This window comes from Cricetulus griseus, assembly GCF_003668045.3.
Source record: "Cricetulus griseus strain 17A/GY chromosome 1 unlocalized genomic scaffold, alternate assembly CriGri-PICRH-1.0 chr1_0, whole genome shotgun sequence".
In the NCBI taxonomy this organism is placed as follows: Eukaryota; Metazoa; Chordata; class Mammalia; order Rodentia; family Cricetidae; genus Cricetulus; species Cricetulus griseus.
This window is the reverse complement of record NW_023276806.1, coordinates 253,173,262-253,189,441: the sequence shown is the minus strand read 5'-3', so window position 1 is coordinate 253,189,441 and position 16,180 is coordinate 253,173,262. Positions and strand designations below refer to the sequence as shown.

Genomic DNA, 16,180 nt, shown 5'->3' with positions numbered 1-16,180 from the left:
CAACAGCCTTGGCAAGCTGAGTTTCTCCAGTGAGTGCTTTGTGAGAGCTACCCACTCCCTCCTTCCCCCCAGAGTTAGCTTGCTGGCCTCCAAAGGGCATGTGCCACAGATAATCAGGGAGAAGTCCTCTTCAAAGGAACGCCTCATGTGAACTTTGGAGCCCAGGACAAGCATGGTCCTAAGTCCAGCTCAGCTTTAAGTTCTTGCTAACACTGCCAGAGGGTGGGGGGAGTAGAGCCATGACACAGGAGAGCCACCCAAGATACTTAAGATAAGGCTTCCTCAGTCCTGATCTATGGGTGTTCAACACTGGAAGACACACAGTAGTTCCTCAAGGATCTTACAGCAGAGTACACAGTTCCTCTAGTCCTCCAGAAAATGTCACTTGTGGCTCTCTGCCTCCACAGAATCCATTTCTAGGGAGACAACCAATAGCATACAGAAATACATGAATTGAATTGGGCAGGACACCCCTTTTCCTTGCCATTATTCTCTAAGCAATATGGAATAGCAAATCATTTATTCGGCATCTACACTGAATTAAATATTCTAACTCATGCTGTGGTGATTTAAAGTGCACAGGAGGCTATATGTAGTCAGCAGGCCACTTTATACAAGGGCATGGGCGTCTACATATCTGAGCACCTGAGGAATTCCCTGAATCAGGCCTTTGGATACAGAGGGATGACTGCCACCCAACTTCCAAAGCCTCTACCTACCCTCTCAATGGAAAGCTTTCAGCCCTCTAAACATGCCTGCTGAGCTGTAAGTACTTTCAACATAAACCATATGATGGTCTTTAGACTGTCAACAGTACATTGAGGCTGAGTTGAGACCCCCCAGGTAGAGAGGATGAATACGGCCCCTCCAGATTCCTTTCCACCCATGTCTAACTGCCACCACCCCTTCCTCCGCAGCTACTGCCTGTCTCCCCAAAACATGCCTGCCGCTCTGCTCTCCTGAGTACAGAAGGCTGAACCATCTACTTGCCTACAACAAAGCAGTTCAGAAGAGCTGTCAGAACTTGGCCATCTGTAACGGCAGAAGTCAAAGAAGGACAGACAGCTGGGCTTTTAAGGAGCCGTTGCCTTAATGGACTTGTCCACTCTCCTTCTCATTGCCTTCACTGCTCAGCCTCCCTGAAGTGTGTGTGTGCCAACCTGGGTGTAAATAGGTCTATTTCAGAGTGAAGTCTCCTGATGCACAAATGTTAAACATTCCTCCACCCATGGAAGACATTCTGTTATCATTGTATTTTTATTAAAGATGCATAAAAACTATGTGCCAAAGTATTACATAAATATTTGATGCTGGTCTTTTGGCAAAAGGCCACCTTAACATTCCAAGCTTGTGATTTACAAGGAGGACAGGGGAAAAATCTGCTGCACCATTTCAAGAGGTAAATTCTATGCTCAGTTCTCTTCTGTAGACATTAAGTGTCAAGTTCACTTCCAAGCTCAGCCTATGGTACTGGCTGGTAAAATATCTGGAATGTGCACACCAGGCCACGTGCTCAATCAGCTTGTCTAATTTTTGCAGGTTTATAAAGAAATATTATTTGATTGTTCTTTGAAACAACTAAGGTAGGACTCGACTGTCTATGCTAAAGTGGACAGTTAAGTTTCTGTCGATTTTCAGAGGGTCCCTGCTCTCCACTATAAGCTTTATCTTGATTCCAGGAATAGCCCCAGCCAAGTCTATAATGAACTCAATAACCATAACTGCATGGGTAGTCATGCTGACATGCCATCTCCTGAGACCATAATCACTGTTTAACCAAGCCCAGGTCACCACCCCTGCCTTCTCTTACACACTGAGCCCTTCCTGCTGCTGTGTACCTGCCTACCTTCCTGTGCTCTTATTCTGACCTCCAGTGAAGGTATCTGCTCCTCTTCTGTTCAATGCCTTGCTGGCCAGGTGAGTAAGTGTTTTAACCACTGTCCTGCTATGATGAAACACACCAAGGAAAGAACTTAAGAGGGCTTATTTGGCTTAAGGCTCAAGGTTCCATTTTACGGGGGGCGGGGGGGGGGGAGTCAAAGCCATAGGAGATTCAGATAGATGCTGGAATTGCATCTGTTTTCAACAAGCAAAGAGCAATGAATGTCCGCTCAGCTTATGTTCTCATTGTTTTATACAGTCTAGGAAGGATGTCAACCCAATGAATGGTGCAATTCACAATGGACAGGTATTTCTATCTCAATTAACTTAGTCATGGTGATCCCCCACAAGCATGCCCAGAGTCATTTCTGCTGGGTAACTCTAGATAACATCAAGCTGACAACTGAAACACTGGTGTGAGGCACCTGGTTAGGCATGGGTCATAATTTCTCTCTAAATCCTCATACAGCGTCTGTAAGGCACCACTCTTTCAGCGCATAAAACAATGAAGGTCACAAAGTTAAATGACGGGCCTAGACAGCTAAGCAGTTAAAAGCAATTCCTACTTTCCCAGAGCACCCAAGTTTGGTTCCCAGCACCCACATCAGGTGGCTCACAAACACCTGTAACTCGGCCAGGTGGTGGTGCATGCCTTTAATCCCAGCTCTTGGGAGGCAGAGGCAGGTGGATCTCTGTGAGTTGGAGGCCAGTCTGGTCTAAAAAGCTCCACAGAGAGACAGCAAGCAGGATGGACAGTACAGAGATGCAGTAATAAAGCCACAGGGCAGAAAGTAAATTCATAGAAATGTGTTAATTTAAGTTATAAGAGCTAGTTAGAAACAAGTCTAAGCTAAGACCCAGTTTTCATAATTAATAAGAAGTTTCCACAATATTTTTGTGAGCTAGTGGCCCAAAGAAAACCTGACTACACTGAAATGTGGTTCAACTCCAACATAAGGACATATTTATTGAACCACTACAATAAGCCAAATGGTGTCTGAGGGAACATGATCGTGCCAGGGATGAGGCTCACAAGATCTTTTCATTATCACATGTGCTGTACCACACTCGCTCGGCTTTGAAGTTTCGGAGTTCAGGCTCTCCAATCCTAAACACAAAGGGTGTAGGCCCTGTGTAAGGGTTTGTAAGCTATTTGTATGACACACAGACATTTTATATGGAATACGTATACTAAGTTTGATGTGAAATGTTCCCTGAAGGCTCATGTTGACAGCCTGATTGACATCTGGTGGGATTTTGGAAAGCAATTGGGTCTCAGAGGCTAAGGCTTCATTGATTGGTGGGTCCACCAATCAAGTCACAATGTGATGGCATCTCTGGGAGGTGGTGGAGGACTGAAGAGGTAAAGCCTAGCTGGAGGCAGGCCTATAAACACCGATCTATCTCCTGACCTTAGGAGATGCATGAGGTGAGAAGTTTTAGGTCATGACCTCTGTCATGATGCCTCATTACAGCCTAGAAACCCCAGAGCAGGCCAACCACTGATGCCTCTAAATGTCCAAGTGACAACAAATCCTCCTGCACATGCTGCTTTACACAGGGGGTAGCAGAGATGGAGAGCTAGCCAAGCAGTGTACACATTTCTAACAGGGGCAGCCTGCCAGCCTCAGGTGATTGGATCAGCTAGGTATCTGAAAAGATGACAGAGGACTCACCATGGCTTTGACTGTGTGGCTAACGTTTGTGGCAGGGTTTCTCTGTGTCCCTGGCTGTCTTGGAAATGACTTTATAGACCAGGCTAAGCTCAAACACAGAGATCCGCCTCCTGAGTGCTGGGGTTAAAGGTGTGTATTAAGTTAAATGAGGGGCTGAGATGACAATTCTACTTTTCCAGAGGACTTGAGTTTGTCCTGGCTGATCTTGGTTATCAGCTTGACATCTGGAATCAACTAAAACCCCAGGGGACTGGCACACCTGTGAGGCATTTTCTTAACAAGATTGTCTGTATCAGGAAGATGGATCCCAAACCCAGGCTATACCTCCTGGTGGCAGCCCATTTGCCACATGCCTGCTTGCCCTTACTCTCGCCAGCAAGTTCATCTACCCTGCTGCTGCAGTCTGCATTAAACTCAACTTCTTCAGGACTCCAGTGATTGAAACCCTCCAGCTCTCCAGCAATCAGGTCAGGAATGGTGAGACATCTGGCTTCATGGACAGAACGAGTAGTGGATTCCTGGTCTTTCTTCTGTGAGATGGCCATTGTTGGACTAAACTGACCATGTCCTGCAAGCCAGCCGAATGATCAGTTACTTCAAAGAACCCTGGCTAACTCAGACTGAAGTTCAGCAAAACCACCAAGGGGTCTCTAGATGATTTAATCTTTCAAAAGAGCAAAAATGGGAGCTAAAAAGAGGGCTCAGCTACTAGGAGCACCTGCTGCTCTTGCAGGGGAGCTGGATTTGATTCCTAGATCCCACAAGGTGGTTCATAACCCTATGTTACTCCAGTGCCCAGGTGATCATGTGCCCTCTTGTAGCTGCCACAAGCACCAGACATGGATGTAATGCACATACAGACATACAGCCAAACTCATACACATTAAAAAAAAATTTAAAAAGCGGGGGGGGGCAGGAATAGAGAGAGACCTGGTTAACATGACCCCAGTCAAAGGATGGTAGTGGAGCATGCCTTTAACCCCAGAACTCTGGAAGCAGAGGCAGGCAGATCCCTGAGTCTTAGGTCATCCCCGGTCTACAGAGTGACTTCTAGGATAGCCAGGGTTACACAGTGATAGGGGATGCCCTTCTGTGTATATGTTTCTCTTATTGGTTGATGAATAAAACACTCATTGGCCAATAGAGGCAGAAAGATAGTCGGGACTTGGAGATGAGGAGAATTCTGGGAAAGGTAGGTAGAGAGAGACCACGGAGAGATGCCATGTAGCTGCCAAAGGAGTAACAGGTCCAGACATTCTCCAGTAAGCCAAGGCCACAAGGAAATACATAGATTTACAGAAATGGGTTAACAATTAAGACAGAGCTAGCCAATAAGAAGCCCTAGTCATTGGCCAACAGTTTAATAATTCATATATGTCTCTGTGTGCTTATTTGGAGCTAAAGATAGGTGGGACCTGATGGGACAAGAAACTTCCATCATCAACAAAAACACAGCAAAACCCTGTCTCAGAAAAAAAAATTTTTTTAATTAACAAAAAACCAAAACAAAACAAAGTTGACTCCTGTGTGATGCAATGGACAGAACACATCACCTAGAAGGTATACTAGTCAAGTCTTCATTTAGCCAGACTGTAGAACTATCTTCAAATTTACAGGAAACAATGGCTAGAAAAACAGGCAAAAAAAAAAAAAAAAAGACACCAAGAGGCACCGTCGAGTGAGTCACACTGTAGCTCTTCTGTGGACATGAAGCTGTGTTCCCTTCTAGCATCAGGCAGGAAAAAAAAAGTTCTTCTAGGCAAAAACACAGATGCAGTTGTCCTGGCCCGTGCACTGCTGTACTGGATTCTTATAATAATCAGCAGTAAGGATAGTTTTGAAACAAAGAGAGTAATAACTGCCAGTGTAGGAGATGGCAAGGACAGGATGGGGACAGGAAGAACGCAGGGCACCTGGAGGAGAAGAGGGAGGGTGTAGAGAGAACACCAGAGCGTTACAGGAGGAAAGCACCACACACAAGAAAGCTAAATGGAAGCCAGCAAGAACACAGGACTGTGAAGGCAAAGTGAGCCCTAGTGAGTACACAGCGCCAGGGTCCTAATGACAGTGGCAGGGACGCGGCAGGCCCAGAGCCATGTGGAAGACCTCAGCTATCTAGGGTGTCTTCAGGTGTAAATGTCCAGCCACCCCCTGACCTTGCCCTTGGCTCCTGGAACCCACTCCACTCCCCACTCAGCCAGCTCAGCCCAAGGCCTTCCCTTCTCACCCTTCTAGAAACGGACTCACTAACTGGAGAGAGCGCCCAGTGGCCTGCTTGCACTGCAAGGCAGTCCTGGGGTTCATCCCTGCTGTTCTTGGGTGTCTTGAGGGCCATCCTCTGCCCACCCCAAGGGCCACCCAAAATGCACTGGGGGAACAATTTCCCTTCATTATCCTACCACTTCCCACTCCTCTCCTGTTCTTCTGCCTGCTTCCTTGATACCTTGCAGCTGGGAGAACTTCCATTTCCTCAGCTTTCCCACAAAGACAACACTCCCAAGCTCACAGGGCTGCTTCCAGGACTAGAAGTGGCTGCAGGGAAAGGGACACAGCTTATGGAAAGGGCATGGCCCTTATGTTTCCCTCCTGTGCCATGTGCCCAAGGGACTTGGGGTTAGACAGGTCCTTAATAGGCAGATAGGGATGGGTGCACAACAGATAATAAAAATAGCAAATGTTCCTATTGTCCACACTCCTGACCTGATCACCCTGCCCCCAGACCAGCCTGACAAGCTCAAGGCCCCACAAAGCCATGCTTACCTCAAAGTTGTGGCCCCACCAGCTTCCCTATCTTTGTTCAAACTGACCAACCTTAAATTAGGAGATGAGGACATTTCAAACATCATCAAAACCAGCCCTTAAGTAAAGACTAGATTTTGGGTCCCTGCTCTGCAGGAAGCTCTTCCTGTATGCTTCTCCATCCCTAATAAAAGCCCCCTCTTCTGCTCCTTTCAAACAGTTAATTTCTGGTTTTCCCTGCTGCTACCTGTGATGCCTTTGAATTCCTGCCTTTTAATTCTTTAAGTGGCCCAGAATATGAACCCAATCAAGATTCCTAAGTGGCATCATGCCCATTTGGGTATTAAGAAAAAAAACAAATGAACAGAAACCCAAATTTTGGCATTAAATGAAGCCTTTTGTATCCTGGGAAGGTAGAATTACATGCTGGAGTCACCAAGTGCCTCAGACTGAGGCCTAACCTTATTTGCAGGACAAAGTTTCTACTAATTTTATAACTCTGTGAAAAATATTTTTGAACAGAAATGTAAATAGCCATTTAGAAGTCACGACAGATAGATTGGTTCTCCCCTGCCACGTTATTGGCAAGGATGCTCAGTATGTCTTTTCTTTTTAATTCTGGGGAAAGGTAAGGTGCCAATTTCTTCCCTGGACAGTGGAGACCCTCAGCCTTCTTAGAGCAGAGCCATCCTCACCACTAAGCCACCAAGGCTACCCCACCTTGCTCTCTGCACAGCAGAAAGAGGCAGGAGAAATGCAGCTTTCAAGCCTGAGTCCCTCTCCAGAAAATCCTGCCCCCAGGCTCTCAGGGCACTGCCTGGCAGCCTCCACTGCAGTGGTACAGGTTGCAAGGACTGTGATCACAGAGAACACTTCACAATTTGTCTCTAAAGAAGAAAAGCTGGTTTGATGCAGCTAAAGCCAGGAGAGATTGTGAGAGCTTTTTGCATGTGTGAGGCCAAACTAAAGCCCCTGCAAATCCCTGTGCTTTGATACAGGCCTGGAGAGCTAAGGGGAGGGGAGAGCTGAGGGGAGAGCAGAGCTGAGGGGAGGGGAGAACTTAGAGGTCCACTCAGCTTTCATCTTTCAAGCCATCATCATGACACAATCAGCAACTTTGGGAGCCTGCCTGGTATTCTCTCTTGGGCTCAGATGATGGGGCCAAAGACATCTCTTTTGATAACCCAATTTTGCTCTGAAGAGAAAAACAATTACCCAGTGGCCTCCTGAGTAGCTGCTATCAGTCATGCATCTTTCAGGTGTTAGTACAAGTAGTCATAGGTTTTTCTGAAGAGAAATGTAAAACTTTGCCTGGCCACCCAGACAATAGAAAAGAGCAGCTATTGCTCCAAACTAAGTGCCAGTGTTCCTAAAAAAGCTGGAGTTGAGAGGTCTTCTCTGGCATCTCCAGGATTAATGAACTGGAGAGGAACACCTACTTCAAGTACCTACTGCCCCTTCTGTGTTCCCTTCCAAACAGCCATGACAACCCCTGGCTTCAGCGGACACAGAGCCACCCAAAGAGGTGTGTGTGAGTTACTAGATCTGCTGCTGCTAGGAAATAGAAGTTAACAAAATGTGTTCTCAAAACTGCACTCCCACCGGGTGTTGGTGGCGCACGCCTTTAATCCCAGCACTTGGGAGGCAGATGCAGGTGGATCTCTGTGAGTTCAAGGCCAGCCTGGTCTAGAGCGAGTGCCAGGATAGGCTCTAAAGCCACAGTGAAACCCTGTCTTGAAAAAACCAAAACAAAACAAAAACAAAAAACTGCACTCCCAAATCTACTGGAGACATATAGCTATATATACCTATTCAAATTTAAATGAATGAAAGTGAAATAAACTGTAAAATCCAGGTTCTAGGTCACAGGTGCACAAGATGGCTGGTGACTATCATATGGGATAGAACAATGCAGAACATTCTACCATCACTGGTAGTCCACTAGTTGTACTACTACTGGACAACATTGTTCTAGATGCTTTTCTAGGTCACTCGGTCATTTAATGTCATCCACCCAGTCACCATGCCTGCTGCTGCTACACTGACCTGTTGGCTGGTAGTCAAACAGAAAGAAGCAAGGACCCTGCATAGGAAATTAAGACCTGTCTGTGCTTTATCATTGCCCCAGGCTTTAAATCATGCAGAGCCCACACATTCAGAACAGTGCATTCTCTATTCTAAGAATGCTTGCTTGGCACTGCACACATAATACAGAATCCAAACTCTATTCCCTGCCCTGCTAATACCTGAGAAGCTACACACCATCAAACCTGCTGTCAATGCCCCTATCAGGCTCTGCTAGATCCACAAGTTTGGTGTTACATCTCACTTCCTTAGGAGTCCTGCTGACTCACAACCCCACCGACCTGTCCATTCCAGCACACTGGCCCCACACCCCAAACTCAGTTCACCACCTTTACCCCAAACCCTTTCTCTGCTCAAAACCTTTCCCCACGGTGACGGACTTTTCCCCCTGCCTCAAAATCTGGCATCACTAGTGCTATTTCACACAGCAAAGGCCCAGAGACAAGCCCACATCTGGGCCAGAGTGCTGGGCACTTGAGGCCCAGGAGGCTTGGGTCCCAGGAACAGCTCACTGAGCCAGGTGCTGCCAGTGCTCCTGGCTATCAGCTCCAAGGTAATAGTGTCTACAAACCATCTGCACTTCTGGAGTGGCATGACCCCAGGGGGGAATTAACAGTCCCAGGTAGTCATCTCAAAAGCAACTAAGATGGAAGCTACCATCAGTGAGGCAAAGCCACCACCTTCATCTGAGAGGACACCAGGTCACTTCCCAGAGGGTCTAGCCTTTATGAGATCTGCTTAAGATATGTTAACTAGAAATCAAATGCTGGTGTTTATTGACCATGCGGCTTTCAGGATGGAAGAAGATGGAAAGAGCCAAGATCACGCGAACAAAAGGGACATTGCATACCATTGGCCATGGCAAGGTGGAAGATGGCGTTCACCAGCACACCGCCTTTCCGGAAATGGTCACTCATGTGCTCCAGCCAGCTGGCGTCCAGACTGCTCACTGTCTGGCCGTTCTTGGAGACCTGGAGGGGGATGGTGATGGGATAGTACTGCCGACACTTCTGCTGGCTCTTCGGTCTGTTGAAAAAGGCGAAGATCTCCATTTCTGTGGGGATTTGGAAAAAGGATGGAGAGAGAACAGGTTATCCCACAGAACAAATCTGCTAAACTGGGTTCAGTGCAATCTCCCTGGAGTCTGAGAAATGGTATTAGCTGTGAATCCCTGAGGCCACACTCTTGCCAGACAATAAAACTCCATTTCTAGCAGCAATTGAAGTTGCTTCAAGGGACGAGGACCTCAAGCAGTTGCACTTTGGATGGGGGCTGCAATGAGTTCTGTTTCATACACTGAAACTGAATTTGGCTGAACTCAAACTGAATTTGGGATCTTCCTGCCTCTGCTGATTGGGTGCTTCAATTACAGGAATATTCCACCACACTCAGTTCCGGGGGTTCTGGAGACTGAACCTAGCTCATGCACGTTTGGCAAATACAATACATCCCTAGCTGGGACTACGTCTCCAATGTGGAATATAATAGATGACTTACTTAAAATAGAAACTAATTTGCACTGTTAAGCAATTGGAAGAAGTATATTTCTAGAAATGCATACATAAGTATTTGCAAAGTAAATGTAATATAGTCTTAAAAACAACAAACAAACATAAAAGGAGATTCAAAAAAAGAAAAACACTTCTCTAATTCCAGGAACCTTTTTACATCCCTGAACTTGCTATTTATAAACTGCAGTAGAGTTTCCTGGGGCCAAACCCATAATACTCAATCAAGTACATCAAGTACATTGATATGTAAAAATAAATATGTTCCTGTAAATGGGGGTTCCTGCCTGGAGTAGCAGGTCAGCTCAATCAGCCAGGCAGGCCCTGGGTGTGAAGCTGGGAGCTCTGCTTCTTTCATTTATAGCCCAGAAATCAATAATCACATCCCCTCCCCCTGCCACTGATTTGCACCCGCTGTTCATGCTGCCAGCTGCGGTTAGTGGGAACCGCTGCCAGGAGCAAATACCTGGAATTTCGATCCAGGCTGGAAAATCTATTTTTGCACCATTCATTTAGTCGGGCTATCAGAGCTGGCCCAGCTTAGAAAGCTTTGCTTCCATAGGCTGGTGAGGAATATGCTCTGGCCGCCAAAGACACTGTTGGAGGTGATATGAAAATCCCACCACCTTTCAAACAGAAAACATAAAGGTCATAAAGAATGGTTGGCATTAGGAAAAAGGACAAATTATACGTGTGCTCCGGACATGGGACACTCTGGGGTGGAGGCTCTCAAAGTTCAGGATTTCGATGCTTTGGTGGTGTCTAAGCACTAGCTCGTGCGTGTGTGCACGCGAGCACGCATAAGTACACTGGAATGCACACACATATGCAAACACAACATTAGGCATCTCCTTTGCTGCTTTTTGAGATGCTGTCACTCACAAAGCTTGCCATTCAGGTTAGACTCCATGACCAGTGAACTTGCAGGCTCTGCCTACTTTACCCTGCAATGGTGGCTTTACAGGTATGTGTAGCCATACCTGGCACTTTACTTGGGTTTTGGGAACCCAAAGTCAAGTTGTCATGCCTGTACAACAAGCACTCTTATCCAGGGATCCAACCCCACATACACTGATTGCCTTAAAAAAAAAAAAAAAAAACTGGCTCATTTTCCTTTTTTAATAAAAGGATTTAAAAAGAGAGTTTGCTTCTTGACCACATAAGCAAACCACTCCAGCTTGCTATACTGCCAGACAGGGCCAGGAAGTAACAGCAGCAAACATGCTCATCCTTGTAACACTTGAAAAGTTTCTCATGTAGGAGATGCTTTCTAGAACAGAGGAAATCCTCCAGCCCCATCTGACCAAGCACTTGTAAGGTTCCTGAGCCATGAGACCTGCTGTCATCAACAGTCAAACTGACAGGGAGTTTCAAGTTAGTCCATCCAAAGGAACCAGTGCTGTCTTTGGAAACTGCCGCCTGGATTGTGTGCGACAAATGCAAGCCCGGTCACTAACCCCAACCCAACCAGCTTTGCGGTCTACCTGCCTGACCCAAGATGCCGTATTTACCCCCAGAAATGATTTCAAACAAGAAGTTAGGTCCTGGTGCATGCAGATCCAGTCACTAGACTATGCCATGATGATGGAAGAATGGGTGTCACAACAGTAGGAGGTGTGAGAAAACTAGCTAGGGACTGAGGCTAAGTCAGCAGTGAACTGGGTGACGAGGTGCCTTCTGGTCCTATGTACCCGAAGAACAATAAAAGTACAGCTGCTAAGGAGAAGAGCCTAATCTGGTGGGTCAAGCATTCCCTATACGAGCAGTTGATACTGCTGTAACCTATCTCAAATGTCATCTATAACATGTCATCACTGATTGTTGGAGCTCACTGAGAAGCTAGCTCTTGAGGTGGGTCTGCCTGCCCCTATTTCAAACCGAAGCATGCTTGCATTAGGTGTCCTCCAGAACACTTGTCTGGGAATGGGCTCTCCTCCCAACTTAGTGATAGAAAAGAAAGAACAGCAATACAGCCTAAGAGTAAAACCACTATGCTTGAGAACAGCCAGAGTGCAAACTTACCAGCAGTTACTATTGTTTATCCCGTGATAGGAAAATGCCCATAGCAGGAATGAAGGCCAGTTCACAGCCCTGGGGAGGAAGCTCAGGTGTAACCTGGGCTGCCTATCTCATCTTCCTCCACTGATTTCTGTGGGATGTGGTAAGCACCTGGCTTAATGGTGTTCTGCTGTCTGTCTGTCTGTCTGTCTGTCTACCTATCTACCATCTATTTGCTGTTTATTATTTTACTTTGGCTTGCTACATACTTAATCAAAAGTATGGCTATCACAGAACATTCTACACACCCTACAGAACAAGGAGTGTGGGGGATGGAGGGAGGATGGAAATGAGATGAAGAAATGAAGGCCATATTAAAGAGCAGGGTTAGCACAGGGCAGCTGGGGTCTCATCAGGGACCCAGAGCCACTGGCAGACATCACCTCAGACACATCCATGAAGGACAAGACAACCAAGGCTCCCATCTGCTGGGTTAAAAGTCCCTCCTGAGACACTGCTGGCCAGAACTGTCCACAGGTTTGGTCTAGAGCACAGGTTTCATAGGCGGTTACAGTTAAGCACAACTGCAATATGAGCAAGAACTTAAGAGCTGCTGCACTGGGAGAAGTAAGTGGGCATTTGTTTGTGGCCACACCTGGTAGTACTTGAACACACAGAAGGCCCATCCATCCTACTCACAGGGTGTGATAAAAATATCACTCTCCCCAATGCATAACAAAACCGAAAAGGAGCAAGGCTGGAATGAGAAGTGAGAAGGCTTGGGGGAGGGGGAGGAGTGTGGGAGGACTGCCAGACAAGGTAGGAAGGGCTGGCAGCATCATGGCTCCCCAGGCTCCATCCTCCCCAGGAGGCAGGACTGGATCAAGAGACAAAAACACATTTTTCAGGAAGGAAAGGGAGAAGATGTGTGAGGAGGAGCCACAGACAGATCCTGGGAGAGACCTGACCTCAGACACACAACCCCTTAGTCAGCTCTTCCACTCACACGAAGACCAACCAAGGGAGACTGTCCAAAAATGATGTGCTTTGATGTTCTCACAGCCCCAAACTGCAGCCCACTTCTTCTGTGAGCAGGGAGCAAGGGTTCTGAAGAGGAGCCCAGGTTTGCTTGCATTTGCTCAGCTGCTCTGTAACTCTGCCATGACCCTAGCTGGTAGCTGTTCCAGATGTGGGAGAGCCCCTAAGGAAGGCCTTGCTGCTGAGGATGGCTGAAGGGTGAGGCTAGCAGAGAACCCCAAGCGCACCGGCCTGCCCTCAACCTCCTATGTGACATGGGGCCTCACCACATTTCTTTTAGAATTCTTATGCTCCCCTGGGTCCCTGTACCATGGTACATGGCTCACATTTTTGTGACTGGCCTGAGCAGGATAAATGGACATGGGACATGAACCCAGGCTGGGACTGGCTAAACACAGCTAGGCTGATGGTCCTGGTCATGCTATAGAGAAGTGGGCGGGACAAAGGCTCTGAGTCCCACACCTGGGCTCGAGTGTTGTGCTATATAGTTCAGATGGAAGCTTGTCTGCAGGTATGGAACAACAGAGCTGCAACACGTGAATGAGCCACAGGGGCTGGTTGGATTTCAGTTTCCAAGGAGAGCTCTAGTTTGGAGGAAATAGAATTTAGAATTGAATCTGAATTGTGGTCATCCAAAGCCAGACTTGGGGGAGTCAGCTGAATTGGAAGAATCAGGCACAACTGGGTGGGGACTGCAGGCTGCTCAGGTCATGGGCATGGGGAGCTAAGATGAAAACCTTCCATTAGGGCAACACTGTTGGTGCTGTGGTGGGAGGACTCCACCAAGGCTGCTTCACACTTCTCTCAGGCATGGGTACTGGCACAGGATACCTCTGGGCCAGTGCGTGGCAGCCACCTGACATGACAGCAAAGGACAGAGACCAGTGCATGCAAAGAAACAGCCAAAGGTAATGAAGTCACAAGTGCTGAAGGGACCACAGCAAGGTGTAACCTCCCACCACACCCAAATCTCTCAACCCTCATAGGATGCTCTATGCCTGACACTGTCGGGTGCATTTCTCAGAATCCCAGCCAGTGAGTGGCAGAGCCAGGAGGCTTTCAAACCTCTCAAACCTTGGGCTCATGCCCAAATCTAGTAAGAGGTTCATTTACGAGAACACAAAGTAGAAGCTGGTGGCCACAGTTAGGACATCAGGAGGCATGCCTAGGAAGCCACTAAACAGATCCCTCTCAGCTGGAAAGATGATTGACATGTTACCCTAACTCTGGCTGGCACACCCAGGTGGTTCTTGCTTCTTAAGCAAAGGTTTTGCAAGAGGTACTGGGACTGTATTGCACAGGGATCTCATATCAACAGGAAGTTCCTAAACTAGAAATCCAAGTCAATGAGCAAGAAGAGCAAAAGGGTAAAACTCCTGGACCACAATGCAGGGATGGAGTCAGCTCACCTGTTCTCTCTATAACTCCTGGACCACAGTGCAGGGATGGGGTCAGCCCACCTGCTCTCCCTATAACTCCTGGACCACAATACAAGGATGGAGTCAGCTCACCTGTTCTCCCTGTAACTCCTGAACCACAATGCAGGGATGGAGTCAGCTCACCTGCTCTCCCTATAACTCCAGGACCACAATGCAGGGATGGAGTCAGCCCACCTGCTCTCCCTATAATTCCTGGACCACAATGCAGGGATGGGGTCAGCTCACCTGCTCTCCCTATAACTCCCGGACAACAATGCAGAGATGGAGTCAGCTCACCTGCTCTCTCTATAACTCCAGGACCACAGTGCAGGGAAGGGGTCAGCTCACCTGCTCTCCTTATAGCCCCCCCAAAGCCAGCTGTGAACTGTCCCTGACGGTATTCACTTCTAGTTGCCTCCTATATAGGAAACAAATTAACAAAAGAAGAGGCATCCTCTGAACTCTCTTTTAGTTGTCTTGCTGTGGTTGCCTACCTGGCAGAAACATTTCAACCTACTTAGGGTGTGGGGGTGGGCTGACAGAAAGGCAAGAGGAGAGCTGCAGCAGCTGGGGGCTGGGAATGGGACAGCAAGGCTATGGTTGGGTGCTGCCTAGGTGTTTCCAGGGCAGGACAGGCATCAGTTAAACTCCATGGAAAATGCTCAGGAGAGAAGCTGGGGTCAGATGAGGACTATGACCTCTGGAGAAAGGGCCCCTGGGTGCCTAGCCCTCAGGAAGGGAACTTGCCTTATCTGTGACATGGGCGTCACAGCAGCATCTCCTGTCACAGTCTGTGGTGAGGGCTAATTGAGATAACTTCTGGGAAAACTGGACCAGTGCCCTCCACTAGTAACTAGTGTTTACCAGCTGATAAAATAAGCCAGCAAGGGGACAACAAGGTCAATGGGCTGCTTGCAAGGCAGGGCCTGGGCTGTACGTGCACAGGAAGGTACTTAGGGAGACTAAAATGGGCTTTGAGGCCCAAGCCCCTGCTTCTCACCAGCAGGAAATACCACTTCCCACTCACAGTTGGGCTGAAACCTCCATGACACATTAATCCACCATTTCTCGAAGGATTTGAGTTTGCAGAAGAGGACAGGGTTCTGAGGAAACAGAGGCTGCAGGCCAAGTCGCTCTGAGTGTTAGGTGAGAGGTTCCAACATTTAGCCATAGGGGATCCCGGGCCTGGAGGGAGGCAAGGAGCCACAGGGCAGAAACAGGTGGTGGACATCTGAGAAGAGATTTAGGAGAGGTCTTCCAGGTCAAGGGTCAACTTCAGAAAGCAAAAAGTCTCGAGGTCTAGGAGAAAGATGGGTGCTGGGATGCATGGTTGACAGACTCGGGATTCAGAGCCTCCTTTTTCCTTAAAGTCAGATTCTGTGAGGGGTGGGGCTGTGGAGCCAGCATCCTGAGTGACACTTCCCATAGGGAAATCCTTAGCACCAAGCATTCATTCGGCCTTTTCACAGGGGGCTACAGTCCCTTCATAGAACAAGGACCTAGCTAGAAGCCGTACACAGACACTGGTTTCTTATCAATGGTGCTATTTGCCTCCCATGGCTCCTATCTTTTGCTCTTGGGATTCATGCCTGACCTGGGCCCTCATGTTTCTCTTGGTTCTACAGACACCCTTCCTCCTCAGAATTCACCATGCACACTCCCCAGCCCCAAGATGGAGCTTCTCAGGGGTCTCATGTAGATCTAAACCTATCAGGTGGAGCAGAAGTCTGCCGCAGGGGAATAAAACAATCAAGGTCTTGAATAAATGATAGCTCTACTACATCTCAGAATTGAGGCAGCCCCGGTCTCTTCTTCGGAGGGACCCTGCAATTAGATC

The 16,180-nt window shown here is 47.7% G+C and overlaps 1 protein-coding gene across 1 annotated transcript in view; it reads right to left on the bottom strand.

Moving 5' to 3' along the window:
• Positions 1 to 16,180, bottom strand: part of Rftn1 (raftlin, lipid raft linker 1) — a 170,110-nt gene that overhangs the window by 47,519 nt on the left and 106,411 nt on the right. The window contains exon 5 of the mRNA XM_035451463.1: positions 9,232 to 9,435. Within this exon, the coding sequence (XP_035307354.1) occupies positions 9,232 to 9,435 (204 nt within the window). The remainder of the gene's footprint in view (positions 1 to 9,231; positions 9,436 to 16,180) is intronic.